Source organism: Nestor notabilis, unplaced genomic scaffold (genome assembly GCF_000696875.1).
Source record: "Nestor notabilis isolate BGI_N333 unplaced genomic scaffold, ASM69687v1 scaffold25331, whole genome shotgun sequence".
In the NCBI taxonomy this organism is placed as follows: domain Eukaryota; kingdom Metazoa; phylum Chordata; class Aves; order Psittaciformes; family Psittacidae; genus Nestor; species Nestor notabilis.
Genome location: NW_009913770.1, coordinates 3,796 through 22,495, shown reverse-complemented (window position 1 = coordinate 22,495; position 18,700 = coordinate 3,796). Strand labels below are relative to the sequence as shown.

At 44.8% G+C, this 18,700-nt stretch overlaps 1 protein-coding gene across 1 annotated transcript in view; it reads left to right on the top strand.

The window, feature by feature from the left end:
• The window catches only part of XPO6 (exportin 6), a 37,591-nt gene that overhangs the window by 18,225 nt on the left and 666 nt on the right, over positions 1-18,700 (top strand). Inside the window, exons 8-22 of the mRNA XM_010023353.1 lie at positions 1-69; positions 2,310-2,418; positions 3,591-3,683; positions 5,909-5,978; positions 7,346-7,505; positions 8,352-8,444; positions 9,645-9,789; positions 10,365-10,511; positions 11,473-11,662; positions 12,828-12,983; positions 14,368-14,482; positions 14,990-15,161; positions 15,593-15,754; positions 17,045-17,143; positions 18,089-18,319. The exon at positions 1-69 is cut by the window's left edge and continues 65 nt beyond it. Of these exons, the coding sequence (XP_010021655.1) occupies positions 1-69; positions 2,310-2,418; positions 3,591-3,683; positions 5,909-5,978; positions 7,346-7,505; positions 8,352-8,444; positions 9,645-9,789; positions 10,365-10,511; positions 11,473-11,662; positions 12,828-12,983; positions 14,368-14,482; positions 14,990-15,161; positions 15,593-15,754; positions 17,045-17,143; positions 18,089-18,319 (2,011 nt within the window). The remainder of the gene's footprint in view (positions 70-2,309; positions 2,419-3,590; positions 3,684-5,908; positions 5,979-7,345; positions 7,506-8,351; positions 8,445-9,644; positions 9,790-10,364; positions 10,512-11,472; positions 11,663-12,827; positions 12,984-14,367; positions 14,483-14,989; positions 15,162-15,592; positions 15,755-17,044; positions 17,144-18,088; positions 18,320-18,700) is intronic.

Genomic DNA, 18,700 nt, shown 5'->3' with positions numbered 1-18,700 from the left:
GCTCTTCTTGGACTACCTGACTAGCAAAATCAAAAGTCGTCTGGCAGACAAAGAAGCAGTACTCAACAGGTGAGCAGTGGGGAAGCTCTCAGGATGTGACAGCTCAAAGAGCCTTCATGGTCACCATGGCAGGACTGTGAGAAATAAGCTGTTGCTTACTCCAGCTTCATGTGTGGTCAGGCCTGTTCTTCTAAAATTGTGAAGTATAAGAAGTGTAGATTTCAGTGTTTCACACTTACTCAAAAGAATTTAAACTGAGCAGATTAGGGTAGAAAACTGTCACATACGTTGTGTGTGAACTTGGCAGCCAGATGAAAAAAGCTTTGTGGCCTAAAATAGAACTGTAACACATGTTAGCAAATTCTGGAGCATGCTTTAGCACATATTCAGAGTCAGTTGCCTGGTAAATGTTCACACAGCTCATACAAATAATTTAAGAATTAGGAAAAATAATATTAGGATTTTAAAATTCTTGTTGAAATGGAGAATGTGTTTCTGTTGATGAGACTGTGTTTGGAAGTTAGAGGTTCCTGTTGCTTATCTGTGATGCTGGTTGTGTGCATCAGTTGCAACAGTGGTAGATGCTGTATCCTGAAATGGGTGTCTCTCTTTGGATAAGAGTCCCTTTGCTTCCATTTTTAAAAATCTGGGGAATACACTGGTACCTTGTTTAAGTTTTGGAGGCTTAGAAGTGCCGTGGCTTGTGCTGTGTTAAGTGCAGAATGAAGCTGCTTTCCCTCGAGCACACTTAATGTAAGTGGTTGGTTTTTGAAAGGCAGCCTGGCATCATAACCACAAAGAACAAATGTGGAGCAGGCTTACACCAGACAGTACTCTTCCTTTCAGCATGGGAACTGAGGGGTTTTAATTTCTCAAGTAGAAGGTATTTGCACTTGAACTTTGTTATAATTTGTTCCTAATTTGCTACTCTCTGCCTAATGCTGTTGAACTCTGCCTTGGCGTTCTGCTTCTCTTCACCTGGCTAATGTGCTTGTGTCAAACAGTTTGTGATGGAGAATATGGGAACATATAATAGCTGTCTCTAGGAGATGTGTCAGACTATAAAACAGATTAAAAAGCACATAAGTGGTTGAAACTTACACTGCTCTGTCCTTGGTGACAGCACTGACACCAACAGCTTCCTGCATGCGCTCAGGCGGGTGAGTGCTGCACTTTGACAGCCTGGGAGTGGTTACACCGCAGGAGCACAGATGAAGTTTCCTGTTCCGTGCTTGACAAACTCTGCATTTTGTACATACTGCAACTTTTACTACTGGATACATTGCTAAATCCAGAGTTATGTCATCTGATTACAAGAAAAGATGGTAGCTCAGCCTCCTTGCACAGAGAGCTATCAGTTGCTTCAGATGACTAGGCTGACACTTGGATTGCGTGATGCTCTGAATCTCTGGTAGTGTATCCCAATGCCTAATTTTCCAGCCTGATCTCACCTAGATAAGAGCATGACCTTACACAGCACCCCAGCTGAGAAGGGAGAAAGGAGGCTTTTTAAACAATCAAATCAGCCCCACTTGAAAGCCCTAAACTTTGGTGCTGTGTCATCAGGAATAACTGCATGCTCAGGTCGTTCTATGCTGATTTTGCAGCTTAGCATTATTCTTAGGTGATCAGTGAGGAGGGTTTTCTGTGCTCTGTACCAGCTTCCTACCTCCGAGACATGAAAAGGCATCTTTCAGTGGCATGCCTTTAGTGTTACAGTACAAGTAGTTAAAGGGCTGGCTTTGTTTTGGAGGACAAGGGCCTGAATTCTTTGGCTAACAGTGTAGAGAAAGAGGATAGCAGAACAAATAGCCTCAGGGGAGTCCCCCTTTTAAGGTATGCAGCAATAACTGCCCTGTTTCAGATGTTTCTTGTTCACTGCACAAAAGTAGAGCATCAGATGGACTGCTGAGGAGCAGTTTAATCAACAAGTAGCTCTTGGTGCCTCCTGTTCATGCACATCTGCTGTTATTCCTGGCCAACAACTCCTACCTTTCCTGTTTTGAATGTGTAGGCTGCTTCTGTTGCTAACAGTTCTCCCTTTCACTTTCAGAGGTAGTGGGATATTGGATATTACCAACATCTTTCCTTGCAGGTAGTGTGTGACCTGAAATGACACGATACTTTTAATCCTAGGATCTACTTGGTGTTTCCTCAACAGACCTCTAAAGCTGTGCTGCAGGCTCTTCGCAGTGGCGCACTTGAAACTGTCATCTGTGTGATGTATCTTCTTTGCTGGAAGGGCTGCGGCACAGCACTTCTGCAGAATTGTTTTATCAAACCCTTGCTCTCTTTCTCTGTGGTCATAGGTACGAAGATGCTTTGGTTCTGTTACTGACAGAGGTGTTGAATCGAATCCAGTTCAGGTATAACCAGGCACAGCTGGAGGAGCTGGATGACGAGACACTGGATGATGATGTAAGGAGCAGAGTTGAACAAGGACAACTACAGGTCCAGATACTAACTCTTGCACTGGTAATACCTGGAATGTCATTCCCAGACCTTGTGCTTTGGAGTACAAGCTAGACAGCTGCTTCTTCATTCTGTGTGGGGTTTGAGGTTTAAAGCAGCATGAAATGCCTTTGACGAAAATGTATTTAAAGTCACACTGAAAAGATACGACATTTGTTTTTAACTTCTTTTAAGTTCTTTGGGGCAGGAGGGGATATAGATACTTATGTTCTGATTCTCAGAGGCATTAGGTGTCCACATATGATTGTTTTGGAAATTACGTGCTGAACTATCTCTGATGCAAAAGCTTTAAGCTGGAGCAGCTCTACTCTGGAGACAAGCTGAGAGAGCTGGGCTGGTTCAGCCTGGAGAAGAGAAGGCTCCTTAAGGGGAGACCTTAGAGCAGCTCCCAGTGCCTAAAGGGGCTACAGGAAACCTGGAGAGGGGCTTTGGACAAGGGCCTGTAGGGACAGGACAAGGGGGAATGGCTTTAACCTGCCAGAGGGGAGATTGAGCTGAGCTCTTAGGCAGAAGCTCTTCCCTGTGAGGGTGCTGAGGTGCTGACACAGGTTGCCCAGAGAAGCTGTGGCTGCCCCATCCCTGGCAGTGTTCAAGGCCAGGTTGGACACAGGGGCTTGGAGCGACCTGGTCCCGTGGAAGGTGTCCCTGCCCATTGCAGGGGATTGGAACTGGATGAGCTTTAAGGTCCCTTTAACCCAAACCAGTCTGGGATTCTATGATATTTCTACTAAGTCGGTATTGGTAAACATCATTTCAGTACTGATAAATCTAAAAGTGGAACAGGTCTCTAAAATGGTTGAGAGAGGTTGTTCTGCATAATGGATGCTTGTCATCTGAACAGTGCCTGTGCTTTGGGAGTGAATGCTCGTATACCTTATCACTCTAGGGAAACATATGCCCTCATGCTCAAAGCCTGGCTTGACAAAACTGTTCTTCACCAGATACCTAGTGGCATGTGAAAATCACAAGAGCAGTATCTCTTCAACATCTGGGTGTCTGCAAAAGCCAAGCTCTGGAAAGGAGCTGGATAGTCCCAAGCATCAGTTAAGACCTACTAGTCTGCAAGAAGCTGTTTCCCTCTGGATGTGCTGTGCTTACCTTGGTGTTTCTTCCCGTAGCAGCAGACCGAGTGGCAGCGGTACTTGCGCCAGAGCTTGGAAGTGGTTGCAAAAGTCATGGAGCTCTTGCCAACTCATGCCTTCTCCACACTAGTAAGTTGTTATCCAGTCCAAAAGTACAATGTGAAATGAGCACCAACTGCTGGAGTTTGTTGCAAGCTGTTTGATAGAAGCCACGGTGCCAAAGATGGGAGTGAAATTCGGGTTTGGATGTAAAACCTTGGCAAGAGGAGGCCAGAAACGGAAGAAAAAAACCTTGTGGTTTGGCTTTGTCAGATTTCTTGGTGTATTCTGAAGAGAGTACTTCAGTGAGCATCTGAGTCCTACTTGCTGGACACTAAGCTCTTTAGAAATTCCCATCTCTTGAAGTGTAAACATTTGGCAGCAATCCTTCACTGGTGTTTCTCTTGGTCTTTATATTAGGAGGCAGCACTGTGAGTTAGGCAGATGGGTCTTAAGGAGAGCAGAATCTTCATTTAAACAAAAGGCTAGATATAAATGCTGAAGAGAGTGTCTTAGACAGTTGGGAATTATATCTGATAAACACAGAGAAGTGCTTCTCTCCAGCTAGTGCCACTGCTCTTGCTAGAACTGGTGGTGTAAAAGCTATTGGGGTTTGTAGCATTATAGTGGGATTTGAGGAGGAAATCTTGAGGCTGTAAGCCAGTAGAGTCAACATTCAGAGTAGTCAGTGCTGCCTTGCTGGTTGAGAGGAGAGACAAGTAGTAGCAGTAGGATCTCAAAGCAAGCCTGTTAATTCTCCTGGAGATACTGTGTACCTGGACCTCTGAACCACATTCTCAAGAAGCAGAGGAAATGAAGCTGCCACAGAGGCAGAAGATGCCTGACTTGAACTACTTTTAATTGATATTTTTATTTAAGAACCATTCTGGCTGAGATAAGCACTATTACTAGAAACTCTGAAGTAGTGAATGTAACAGCCCTCGTGTGAAAGTAGAAGTTGCTCTGCAGCGTGGCACACGGCATCAGTCTGCAAGAGGCAGACAGAGGAGCAGCTGTTTCACTGAGCATATGGGTCATATGGTGAAGAGCATGTGGCTTCCTTAAAGTAACACATTAACATGAGGAAGACTATCTCTGGGTTTTTTAAATAGATCTCCTGCAGTTATATAAAGACTCTCCACTGTTACTTAGGCACAGCATGTTAGAAACTTGATGGTGAGTGCTTTCTTGAGCCCTGCATTAGATCACTCTTGTATACTGGATAAACTGGGAGATGCTTAAGCAGTTTCAGGTGCTTCTCATGGTGCTCTGCAGTACTGTTGGATACAGTGGCTGGTGTGTCAGTAGCAAATAATTAAAACAACATACAGCAACTGCTGTTACTCTGTCCCATGCTGGACAATGAAAGGCTGTGGCTCCTGCGCATGGATGAGGGAACTTCCGTAAAACCAACCACCTCATATGTGGTGACTTCTGCCAATAGACTGAAAAGGTTAGAAAAATAATCTTTCTGATGGGTTGTCTACAAGGAAAAAGTTTGTGTGCAATTTTGTCCTGTATGGATACAAAAGCATTCAGGTACGGCACAAATAATCTCTTAATTCAGATCACTGAGGTACCTTGGCTGGCTGAAAGCTGCTTACAAGGCTTTCTAGTCTGTGTGCACAATACACTTGCCCCTGATAGTGTAACCTGTTGCTCAGCTGAAGTATTACCAGGATCAGGCATATTTGCTGTTTGCAGTCCTGCCATCTGTTCGCAGACCAGGATGCATGAGGACTGTGGTGGGTGCTTCCTTGTTTTCTGCCTGGAGCTCTCCTAATGCAACCTGCAGCTTGCCTGCTGCAGTACTTCCCTTCTGCACTGCTGTAGAGGTGCTCTGCTTGGGAATTTCTTTGGTTGAACAGAATTTTGCTTAGCTGCATTTTGAGGAGCTGATACTTAGAGGTGAGATGGTTGCAGCACAAGCATCCTGTGCTCCAAGTTCTGCCTTTCCTCTGCTGTGTTTGGTCTGGGTTATACATCCATCTGTATATTCATAGTGGGGCATGCTGTGCCATCACTTACACTTGTCAGACCATTATCTTTTTAGGCTGATTGCTGGTATTTGTGGGAAAGGAAGAGCTACCACAGAGAAGTGCCTTCAGGGTGGTGATCTTGATGGCTTTCATGACAGCTATCAAGACCTGAGAAGCTGTGTCATGCAGGATCAGGCCAGAGCCTAGCAACTTGCCTTTTCTCCAAATATCTTTTTGAAAGCACTGGGGAAAATTAAGAAAACTGTGCACTGTGTAATCAGTAGTTGGATGTTAACTGTCTGCCAAGCCCCAAAATTGCTCTCTTGTCTCTTCTAGTTTCCAGTTCTGCAGGATAACTTGGAAGTGTACCTGGGACTCCAGCAGTTTGTGGTCACTTCAGGGACAGGTAATAACCATTGTGATCCTCACTCTTTGAATAAGTGATTGCAAAAGCCATCTAGACCTGCTTTGGTGTTGCTTCTTCCATGTTCCATTGAGGATCTGAACACATGTATGGTGTTCATAGTCTAATGGCTCAGTAAACTACAGTAGCAGACATCTAATAATGTGATTTATTTTCTTGTTAAAAACAGGTATGCAGCATCAAATGCTACAGTAACATGGATGGATGACCTTTTCCCTCCCCTTAAACTTATTTCAAGAAAGGTTGTGCTCCCATTTGCTTGGGGCTCAAATCTGGTGTGAAGTTGTCCACCATAGGAGTATTTTTATTTAGGCTTGAATTAAAACTATTGTGAGTAAATGAGAAGATGAACTATTTAGGATGTAGTAGTAGTTTCTTATCTAGCTGGCATTTCAGGACCCTTCATGTATAAAGTATTTTACAAAGACACCAGTGCTCTCAAGTGAATATAAAGCATGAGTGTAGCTTTATTGCTCCTTCCTGAGAAATAAGGAAAGTGATAGTAGTGAGATCTGCGTGAGGAAACATTGTAGCTGAGGTTATATGTAAGTTTTCTGATATGACCAGCAAAGGAATCTCTTGTATTTCAGTACTGTCTACATGGAAATCTGGTGTTGCAGAACACGTTTGCCTTTTTAGTTAAAGGTCTGGAGTGTTTGGAGACCCGGTATATGTACAACTGAGTGGTAGGATGATTGCATAAGTGATAAGACTGGCAAATCTAGTTATGGATATGTTTCTTACATGAGAAATATGAAAGTAATGAACCACATTTCACATAGTGGCAAACGCTATTGTTAGAAATGTGTCTGTGCTGTTGGAACACTTCTAACCCTCTGGCCAGGAGAGGGAGTTTGGGTAATGACCTTCTCTGCAGAGCTGGGGTGGCTTTCCATGTCAACCGATACACAGAAAGGCTCCTGTTTCTGTAGGTATGAAAACAAATAGAATAAAATAAATGTATGAAAGGCTGAAATACTTGGTAACCTGTTTCAGCCTTTAAATTGGAATTCAAAGTGTGGTAGTCAGAAGAGTTGAGCTTGTCTTGCCCAGTTTGAGTATTGCGTAGTGCTGTAATGTGAACTGTGACCTGCTGGCGAGCTAATTGAAGAAGAATGCTTGTAATGTAATTAGAATAAACTTTGCATTTCCTGTAGCTCTGTAATTAGGTTTCCCAGCCCAAAGAGCTGTATTTATTAGAACACATACCCTTATGACTTTCTTGCACAAGGTTTTTGAAGTCTGAGTTTTCAGACTGTTAGGCTCTTAGTCAGTGGCTGTTAGCACAAGCAGTTATTGACACTGAGGTCTGTTGGCTTCATTGCTAATGAACATTCCTGTCATTTCAGGTCACAGGCTGAACATCACTGCAGAAAATGATTGCCGCCGCTTGCACTGCTCCTTAAGGGACCTGAGCTCCTTGCTGCAGGCTGTCGGGCGCTTAGCAGAGTACTTCATTGGGGATGTGTTTGCTGCCAGGTTCAATGATGCTCTGACAGTGGTGGAGAGGTAGGAATGCATTTTGGGTTTTGCTGTCCTTTCATTGGTACAAGGAGCAATTGCTACCACTGCAGTGATGCGAAAACCAAGGTTTCTTTCTGCCTCCCCTTGTTATGATTGAAACGAGATATGAAGTACTCAGTGGCCAGAATCTTGTTACATTCATCAGTGCTATGTTTCCCAGGTAGCTTTCTAAATCTTTAATGAAAGAACTAATAGGAGGGATTAAATAAAATCAGTCACATGAAAGATGTAAGTACTTGTTTTCCAGCATCTGCATGTGTGATGCAATTAAATGAGATGTAGATTTTGATTACTTCAGAATTGTATCTCTCAAAGCTAACTCACCAAAATGCCTTAAGTGGAAAGTGAAATGCTCCATCCCTGGCAGTGTTCAAGGCCAGGTTGGACAGGGCTTGGAGCAACCTGGTCTAGTGAAAGGGGTTCCTGCCCATCGCAAGGGGTGGGAACTGAATGAGCTTTAAGGTCCCTTCCAACCCAAACCATTCCATTAATTCTGTGAAAATATATGTGAAAACCAAAAGGCAGGCATCATTCCGTTCTTTCCTTCCAAGAAACTTAATTATCACACAGTTGAAATTACAGACCTTCAGGGCTTTACACGAGTGCATTGGTTATGTTTTTTCATTTCCGTGCAGGAACATTGTATTTGTTCCATTTTACTGCAAATAGTGAAATAGGGTCTAAATTATTTTCAACTAAATGGTTTAAGCTTTGTCTACGTATTAGCTAGATATTGACACAGACTCGCAAAGAGCTGCATTCAGATAGATGTTAAAGCAGATTTGTACATGTGTATATCCATCTCACACTGCCGTGTGTGTTCACTTCCAGGTTGGTAAAAGTGACGCTGTACGGATCCCAGATTAAACTGTACAACATTGAAACTGCAGTACCATCTGTACTGAAACCTGACCTTATCGATGTGTGAGTATGAGATAGACACTGCAAATGGTTGGATCCAAACTTGGTACCTACATGGGATGGTACATCCGCAAATGGATGTACTCAGGTTATTTAAAGAAAAATATATTTGTGATGAGAAGTAAAAATACCCATTAGCTCTAAAACTGTTATTCTGCCCTGTATTAATGGCTTTTAAAGTGTAATTCTTTTAGAGTGTAATTAAATGATAAAATAAGTGTTATAATAGTGGTGTTTTAAGAAATTGATCCACTGTCTGTGTGTAGTTCCACTGTATGGATTTTTTGCTACTAAAGTCAGATCTGTGGCTCAGGTGAAATATTTTTCCTAGTACAGGGTTTTGAGTCCTTAGCTTCTAAGACAAACATGTGCCTTCCAGCTATGCAGGTCATTCCTGAAACAAAAGAATACCTTCAAGCTCAAAGTTGACATTAAGTGTGAAACTGATGCTGCTAGTAATAGAGCCCCATTCTGACAGCCTTTCAAAGCCCTTCTACTCCTCAGGCTGTGTAGTACAAATCTGTTCCCTGGCAGCTGGTGTTCGTGAGCAGAATTTAAGGTTGTCCTTCTGAACACGTCAGGTGCTTGTTCTAGTTTGCAATTGCCTGTACAGGAGCTTCTTGAAAACCCCCTTGAGACTTCATCATGTAGCTCCCTGGATTTCTCCTAATAATCCCAAGTTACTAGCACTGACTTTTGTGCAGATAATGTTCTTTTAATAGTCTTTTTCGTTTTCCAGTTTAAAATAATATGCGAGGTTTTTTACCATGATCTGTTAGTGAGGGGGTTTCCTCTGTATACTCCCAGGGAGAAGTCCTGACTCAAAAATCTTAATATGGCCTTGTGTCAAAAGTGTAGTTGTGAAGTATGGTTATGTCCAACCTACCAGTTGATTAGAATTTGACCTTATCAAATATAATTATGATTTGACCTTTTGATTTAATATTATTGCTCAGTGGGTCAGTCCAGTTTCAGCACATGTTTAAATATGCCTTGAATATGCAGGTTCTGAGACAAAATATGGTAGTAAGTGATTTTTAAAGAAGAGGCTGCCAGCTTTGTCTGAAAATATCAATATTCTTTTGCCATGTGCTGTCAGAACTATCCCCCATGCTCAGGACGTGGGCCCTTCTGCAGCTGTCCTGGAGGACATGTGCCTTTTATCCCATGTATGTATCTTACCCTTGCTTTGCTCCTCCACAGGCACGCTCAGTCCCTGGCAGCACTGCAGGCCTATGCACACTGGCTGGCACAGTTCTACAGTGAAGTTCACCGCCAGAACCCAGAGCAGTTCATCTCGCTCGTCTCCACCACTCTGGAGGCTATCACACCCCTCATCAGCTCAAAGGTACCTTTATCAGCTCTGGGCTGAGGCAAGGCTTCCCCTAGAGACTTCAAGGAGACTTTCAAGGGGCAGAGCTGTTGTGTTCAGGTGTTTAACGGGCTGCTCTGGACCATGCTGCGTTCCTGATGTGAATCATTCTGAAAGAGTTACAGAATGGTTTGGGTTGGAAGGGACCTTAAAGCTCATCCAGTTCCAACCCCCTGCCATGAGCAGGGACACCTTCCACTAGAGCAGGTTGCTCCAAGACCCGTCCAACCTGGCCTTGAACACTGCCAGGGATGGGGCATGATGTCTGTCAGGGATAAGAGACCAAGAGGAGTTCTAGGTAGCACTGTAGATCAGGCTAATATGAGATAAGCAACTTACAGGCATATAAATTCAGCCTAATTACGGCTTGATGCAGGGAAATCTCTCTTCCACACTATTAAGGGAACTGGTCTGTGCTCTAATTGGCAAATAAATATTATTAAACAGTCTTGCTTGTGAAAAGCTGTCAGTGGCAGCTCAGTGTGCTGTCTGACACCAGTGGTGTGTCACATGCTGGTGTTACTGGGCAGCCTGACCACCCTCTCTTTCAGGTGCAGGAAAAGCTGCTGCTGTCTGCGTGCCACCTGCTAGTCTCTTTAGCCACCACAGTGCGACCAGTGTTCTTGATCAGCATCCCAGCAGTACAGAAGGTGTTCAACAGGATCACAGACACTTCTGCTCAGCAGCTTCCTGATAAGGTGATTGTCTGAAGCATGAAGTGTGTAGAGGAGGTTTCCTTGAGAAGCTGTGCCTCAGCTCATGCTTTAGTAAGGTATAACCTCAAAAATAAAGAGCAGGGGCAGTAGTTATCTCTGTCCTGTGGCTATGCAGGCATCACAGTGATACAGTTTGTTAGTAATGATCTATTTCAAGCAACAGAATAAGGAAAAATCATAATTGCACCCCTTAGATCTTATTCCTTCCTCACTTGTTGACATAAGACACAGTCCCTGATGCGGCATTCTCTTTACAGTAGAGGCACATTGATTCTAACACAAAAAAGGTTTTCTGTGAAACTTTTATTAGCATTCCACATACCTCACTCCAAGTTAGTATTTATGTTGCAGAAGTACTGAAAAGCCACAGTGGAGGCTGGGATGTGGTTGTATTGTGTGTACCTTGCGGAGCTGCTAGTTTTCACTTAGGCTTCTGCTGTTGAACTATTTGCTTCAATAGTGAGCACTGCTGGTAGAATCGTGGAATCGACCAGGTTGGAAAAGACCTTTAAGATCAAGTCCAACCGTTTCTGAGCACTACCAAGGCCATCACTAAACCATGTCACTAAGGGCCTCATCTACACGTTTGCAAACACTTCCAGGGTTGGTAACTCCACCACTGCCCTGGGCAGCCTGTTCCAATGTCTGACCACCCTCTGGGGAAGCAATTGCTCCTAATATCCGGTCTAAACTTCCCCTTGTGCAGCTTGAGGCCATTTCCTCTTGTCCTATTGCTTGTTACTTGGGAGAAGAGACCAACCCCCACCTCACTACAACCTCCTTTCAGGTAGTTGTAGAGAGTGATAGTGTCCTCCCTGAGCCTTCTCTTCTCCAGATGGAGAAATAGAAAATGTCCCTTTGCTCTGTGTCTGTGCTCTAGCAAAAAATGCATTGCAAAAAGGGTCAAACTTTGTCTCTTTGCTTAATATCTAATCACTTCTAGGCCCAGGTGCTGGTGTGCAGAGCACTGTCAAATGTCTTGTTGCTGCCCTGGCCAAACCTTCCAGAGAGTGAGCAGCAGTGGGCAGTTCGCTCCACCAACCACGCCAGCCTCATCTCTGCCCTCACGAGGGAATACCGCCAGCTCAAATCCAATGCCATCTTGCCACAGAGGAAAGTGCAGCTGGAGGACAGTAAGTACCACGTCTTGTGTGCTGTCTTCTGACACCTGTACTGCAAACTGCTGACAGGTGACATTAAGCTGATTTTCCCAACAATTATTTTGCCTGAGAAACTGTGTTTAGTGTATGAGGAGGACAGGAAAGGAGGGATTTGTATTTTTTTAATTTCTTTAGAGACTCTTCTCCTGTAGGGTGTGTAAAGGGCACTCTCACCCCAGTTTGCCTATAAACTCTTCCATCAAAGTACTGTCTTCCTCAGTCGTGCACAGAAGGTGGGGTCAAATATGTTGATAATACTTCCAATAGCAGTGGTTACATTAAGAATATTTCACAGCCTAATGCTAGAACACTGTAGTATTCAAAACATTGGCTGGAAGCAGCATTAAATGAAGATTATGGTTATAAAAACTTAAGGGAGGAAATAAGAACTGATTCCAGACTTGGGAAGAAGTGTAGAAAAAGGAGAGCCCTAAATTGATTTGGTCCAGGGACCTCTGGGAAGTTTCTGTGTATATTTTGGGACTGCTTTTGGGGGTGTCTGGGAGTTTTTTGTTTGTTTTTTTTTTGTGGGTTTTGTTTTTTTTTTTTTGAGAATCACTTTAAAAATATTGTCTGTAAGTATGCAGTGTGCCAGCTTCTGCCACACGTGGTGTGCCACTCAGCTCTGTGCGGAGAGGGAGCATGGCAGGGGTTTGCTTCGCACAAGAAGGGTATAAGAGACTGCTCACATGGGAGGAACTGAGCCAGTTAAGATCTCCCAGCATTTGGGTTAGTTTATGGTGATTGTGTATCACTCCAGTTGTTACTTCAGAAATAGAAATCTGCAGCATATTTGGCTGTCATAATGTGCTGTGTTTTACTTGGTTACTGTTTCTGTAGGATTAGCTTATTGGGAATAACATTTTACAGCTCCCCTCAGCCTCTGCACCCGAGTAGCTGAGCAGTGGCTGCATCTGTAGAGCAGTAAACCTGCATAACAGAAAGCAAGTAGCCACAGTGACCAAATTAAACCCATCTAAAACATGAACATGCACTTGGAAACATCTTTGACTCCTGCCTGGATTTGGTGTATATGCTGCCTTGTAGGTTTTTTTAGTTACTCTGTGTGTGAACTTCATTTCTTGCCTCTTAAGTAGTGTCGACACATGCAGGAAGTATCACCTCTCTTATTTTGCAGCCAAAGTGATCATCCATCAGACACTCAGCGTTTTAGAAGATATTGTAGAAAGTATCTCTGGAGAATCCACCAAGTCTCGACAGATCTGTTATCAGTCGCTGCAAGAATCCGTGCAGGTCTCACTAGCCCTCTTCCCAGCTTTCATTCATCAGTCAGGTATAACCATAGGACAGGTTTTAATGCTGTGAGTAGTTTCATGACCTGATGACACCCAGAGTCCATCAGCATAGAATTGTGGTGGCGTTTGTGTGAAGTGTGTGGGCTTGCTGTGCCTAAGTGTAAAGAGAGGCTGTACTTCTGGTGGGCTGGACTGGACTGGAACAGGAAAGGGAGATCTCTGCCAGCTAGGATACAGGCATGAAGGATTGTCACACTTCCAGAAGATGGAGGTGCCTTGTGCTGTGTTCAGCAGTGGAACAAAATGGAGCTGATCCTGAGCACATAAAAATGCTTTAGAATACCCTCTCTGGCAATGTTTGCCACTTAAATTTTCTCCAGACCCTTGAAGACAAAGAGGAGAAGATCTCGTCAGATTAGGTCAAATTATCATAGAATCACACGCTGGTTTGGTTGGAAGGAACCTTAGGCATCATCTAGTTCCAGCCTCCTTATGTGGGTTTATTTTTCCTTGTAAAGGAAAGGCTTCTGAGATGTAAGCAGGACTATTGCTTAGCAATCTTCTGGCCAGTGATTTACATTTTATATCACATCAAGGTAGCTTGAATGCCCAGGACTACAGCAGCTTCTCTCATGAAGACCAAGATGTTCCAGGAAAACTTTTGCAACTAGGTGGGATTTTCTCAGTGAAGCAGGCAATGTGGAGGCAAAACAAAGTTGAAATGCAGAGCAGATCCAAGACAGCAAGCTGATGCTGTGACTGCAGTAACTGCTGTCTTCCGAACAGGCTAGCAGCCTCATGCTGTTGCTATTTATTGGCTATAAAAGGCTGTGTGAAGGAGGAGTTGGGCAGCTTCAGCTTCCCCTTGTTATTCAATAAAGCATATTGGGGCTAATGAAGAGTTAGCTGTGGTGCTACTCAGCTAATGCATAACCCTGTGCTGCAGATGACTGCTCAAGTTAGATGGGTCTTTTCAGTTCCTGCCTTAAAAAAAAAAAAAAAGCTGGATTGTGCCTCCAACCTCCCCTCACTCTCCCCAAACTGCAGATCTGTTTTGGATTTCCGTGGATTTCCTGTTAACCCTGTACAAGCGCTGAGCAACTGAAGATTGACCCAGACCATGGCCAGGGCTTTCCCCACACACTCTGTGTAGGCAGAGCAGGCTAAGGGCCTTGCTGATAGTATTGTATTTGGTCTGAGCTGCTTGATGCTGCTTGTATTGGTCATCCTTGGCAGTTTTCAGAAATGGATGATCAGCCTTTAAGCCCTGTAGTACTGGCTGTTGGTTTCAGTTTCTAATGGTCCTCCTGCTAAATTTATAAGAGTAAATGGGGTTCTCTGGAGCAAATCTCACATAAGACTCATTGATGGATTTGAATGTTACCTTAACACATCCTTTTTGCTTTCCTGTTCTTACCTTAGATGTGACAGATGAGATGCTGAGCTTCTTCCTCACTCTGTTTCAAGGACTGAGGGTGCAGATGGGAGTGCCTTTCACTGAGCAGATCATACAGACCTTCCTAAACATGTTCACCAGGTATTGTCCTGTGTTGGTTGCTCCTTTCTATCGCTCAGGATGGTCTATCTTAGTAAGGGGCTCACACAACAGGTCCCTGACCCTAAAGAGTGTAGTGCTTCCAACCCAGATGGTCTGTGTCCAAACTTTTGTCATGTCCCAGGACTAAATCCAAGGAAAATTTTTCCGAGTCTGAAGTGACCCAGCCTATGCACACCAATCACACATGCCATCACAGTCTCGGCTCTCCCACGGGCTTTCTGGAAGTGTGTGATGCTGAACTGGACTCTCATGTTGCCTATTTAGTTCCTACCCAAGATCTGAGGGTGCCCCAGCTCTTATCACTTAAGTTCTTATTCTGAAATGGAGTCTGTCAATGCTTAGTCAAAAACTAGATGCCTTCTGTGGCTTCATGTCCTTGGCCTGTATTAATTAAACAAGTTCAGAGGCACTATCTGCTTTCCTGTAAATCCAGTGAGTGTACAGATCCCTGTGAAGCTTCCTGTGCTATGACTGTTTCTGTTGTAGGGAGCAGCTGGCAGAGAGCATCCTCCATGAGGGCAGCACTGGCTGTCGGGTGGTGGAGAAGTTCCTGAAAATACTGCAAGTGGTGGTACAAGAGCCAGGCCAAGTATTCAAACCTTTTCTACCCAGTGTCATCTCACTGTGCATGGAGCAGGTCTACCCCATCATTGCGGAGGTAAGGCTGCTCTCACACGAGGTGGAGGAAGGGGGAGATGGGAAGGGAGGGCATTGCTGGGGGTGTGGGAGCAGTGAAGCCTTTTGCTTTCCAAGAGCTGTAAATGTCAGTCCCTGTGCAGGGAAAACTGGGTAACAAGTCAGTGGGATTTGGAAGCAGTGTGGGTGGAGGATTTTGTAAGGAATTGTCAAAAGAGAGGCTAAAATTATAGACATGCCCAAAGCTGGAGGTAAACTCAAAACTTGGCGATGTGTTCTAGCATCATCAAACAACTGCTGAGTTCTGTGCCTGCCTTGGGAGGAAATGCTCTGATGCTCTGGCACCTTGGCTTCAGAGCACTGCTCTGGGTAGTCACCAGCAGCTGGATCCAGGGATGGTGGGATTCCAGCACATGAGCCTGCTTTGAGCTGTTTCCTCTCCTCTCCTCCCAGCGCTCATCTCCTGATGTGAAAGCAGAGTTGTTTGAGCTGCTTTTCCGGGTCCTCCACCATAACTGGCGGTACTTCTTCAAATCTAGTGTGCTGGCTAGTGTCCAAAGAGGAGTAGCAGAAGAGCAGATGGAGAATGAAGCACAGTTCAGTGCCATTATGCAGGTAACAGCTATTCTCGTGTTTGTCCAGAACTCTATCTACAGCAGAGCATATGCTGCTTGTGGCAGTGCATTAAACATGTGGGTGATGGGATCTGGATGGGGTCTTAAGTGATGTCTTGCCTTCAGGAACAGCTGGAAATGAAAACAGTTGCAGGGTGGTCTTGCTGATGTACTCACAAGGCACAGTGCCTCGCTGTGTGGCGAAGCAGGCAGGGAGGAAGGAAAGTTAGTTCCTTTCCGTGCCTCATCCTACAGTAAAAATAAATTACTAATGCTGACCCATTTACTTCTGTTACTAGTGTGTGGTTAGCACTAGGACAAGCTGTCAGTGTGGGAAAGTTTCCCAAGACCAAGATGTCTTCTGGTCTATATGGACTTGTTCTACGCTGTACCATCAGATCTGGTAGAGAAGGGTCAATGGGTTAATATCCTATAGGCTTTTGCCTGGGGAATAGAGAAGGCAGAGGGCTGTCCAAGCATCACTCTTTCACCTGTAGCAGTATAACACTTCCAAACCCACCCAAGTACCTCAGTTTGGGAGATATTCACATGGTAATCTTAATATTAACTTCAGCTGGTTGAAAATACTGAACTACTTGTTTCACTACATGATTCCTGTTGTTTTGACACAGAACTCCTATTTAATGTTCTGTAAATGCTTTTCATACAACCAGTGTTTTATGTTGAGGATATTAATAGCTTGTGTGCTGCTTTCCACCAGAGATCTGAGTCCAGAACTGGCTCAGGCTTGAAGGGACTTGGCCTGGTTTTGTCCATTTAACAAATGGCTGATGTGGGGAAATGAACTTTTACATTTGTGATGCCTTGAAGCAGCAACTGGTAAGATTCTGCTGCCTGTCTCTGTACAGAGCTTACCCCATCTGCCTGCATCACCTGTGCAGCGTTTCAGAGATACTCAGGGTGTTTTATCACAGAGTCTGTGCAGGCCAACCACACAAGATCAGCAGGGTCCAGCAAATTTGGCTCCTTGGCTCTTTACTACTTCTGTAATGCCCAGGTTAGCCTCCCAGCTCCCATCTCTAATGTCTTTCTGATTTAGTGCAGTCACTTTGGTCTTTTGGCTTGGATTGAGAACAAAACCTGTCCATGGGTTCTGGTGTTGTTCATGTTCCTGCCCTGCAACTGCCTGTCTTGTTTGTTGGCTGCACCAAGAAGCAACAGAGGCCGCCAGGGGCTTGTTCTGGTGTCAGGGTGAAAATGATGATGATCTGCCTGGCAAGTCTGATGCTTATTGTAACATCAAACCCCTTCAATTCTGCTTTGTTCGTAGGCGTTTGGCCAGTCCTTCCTGCAACCTGACATTCACCTGTTCAAGCAGAATCTCTTCTACTTGGAGACGCTGAACACCAAGCAGAAGCTGTATCACAAGGTGAGTCCTGGTTGTCCATTGTACACCCTGTGCATGGTAATAGGCAGGTGCTGTTCTAAGACTTGTTTTAAAACTACTCAGAAACTGAAGGTCAGGATTTGGGGACTTTTATGTCACAGCCTTTCCGTGATCCTGCTGGATATGGTGCTGGTGACAATGACATTGCCACCTCCTCGATACTACTGCAGCAAGCACAGGAGGGATCCCAGCTCTAGTCAAAGCAAAGCCTTGATGTGTTCCCTCCTGTGATAGTGAGGGAAAGCAAATAGCGCACACAGTGACACTGCAGTTTGAGGAAGCAGGAATTGGGATCATCAGTGGGACTGTGCCCAAGTCCCTCCAGCATTCACTGGGTCTGCAGCAGGGTATCTGATACTTACAGTCAAGTCACTGCCAGGTGGTTGTCTCCATCAGTGTCACGCAGGACCCATTCTCCAAACCCTCTAATTAGACCTCTGAGCTGCATTCACAAAAGATTGAAGTTGGAATCAGAGTCTTGCCCTTCTGGTCAGGCTGTGAAAGCAGAGCCTTCAGGTTCACATCTGTGGTCACAGCTGAAGGACAGCCTGTCATGTTAGCTGCAGCCAGCTTGCCTCATGCCCTGGCTTTCAGAAGCACTGTGCAGGGCTCAGACTGGCTGGAGTTGGAGTGGGACATGAAGCTCTTTGCTTAAAACTTAGGTCAGGTGCAAGGGTAAGTGTGGCCAAACTCACTGTTAACTTTAAAGCTGATACTAATCCAGTTTATTGTAGCCACTTGTGATCTTGGCTTGGCTCAAGAAACTATTCTTGTGCTCACAAGAGTTGAAGCAGTCCTGTGCAGCTGTGCCTGGTCTGCCCTTGATGAACCTGTACCTCTGGAGCAATGTGCTGGCTGCTGTGGTCCCTCCTGTGGGAGCATTGTTGGTGTGAAGACTCCTAACTGTGTCCTCCTCTCACTGTGCAGAAGATCTTCCGGACAACCATGCTGTTCCAGTTTGTGAACGTGCTACTTCAGGTGCTTGTCCACAAGTCGCATGACCTGTTGCAGGAGGAGATTGGCATTGCCACCTACAATATGGCCTCAGTGGACTTTGATGGCTTCTACTCAGCCTTTCTCCCCGAGTTCCTGGCCAGCTGTGATGGCGTGGACTCAAACCAGAAAAACGTGCTGGGAAGGAACTTCAAAATGGACAGGGTAAGAAGGGGGGACACTGCAGCAGGGTATTGCTATTCCCAGGATGCCTGAAATGTGGTAGCAGGAAGCAGCTGCTTAGGCTGGTGTTCTGAGACAGTTTTGTTCCAAATGCTTCCGTACTCGGCCACCTCTAGTCAAGGGTTTTCACTGTAGGTAGTAGAACTGCCATCTCATCTGCCTGCTGAATGCTGTGGGAATCAGGGAATGTGCTTCCTGGAGGAAGTCTTCATAGGAGCAGACTGACATTTTCTAGAGTGGAATACCGAAATCCTTGCCAGAATCTCACTCCAGCTGCTGGCCAGGTGTTTGAGGGTTGCAACGGAGACATCAGCAGAGTAGCTGCAAAGGCCCACACTTCCTTCAACCTGTTGTATGGTGTGA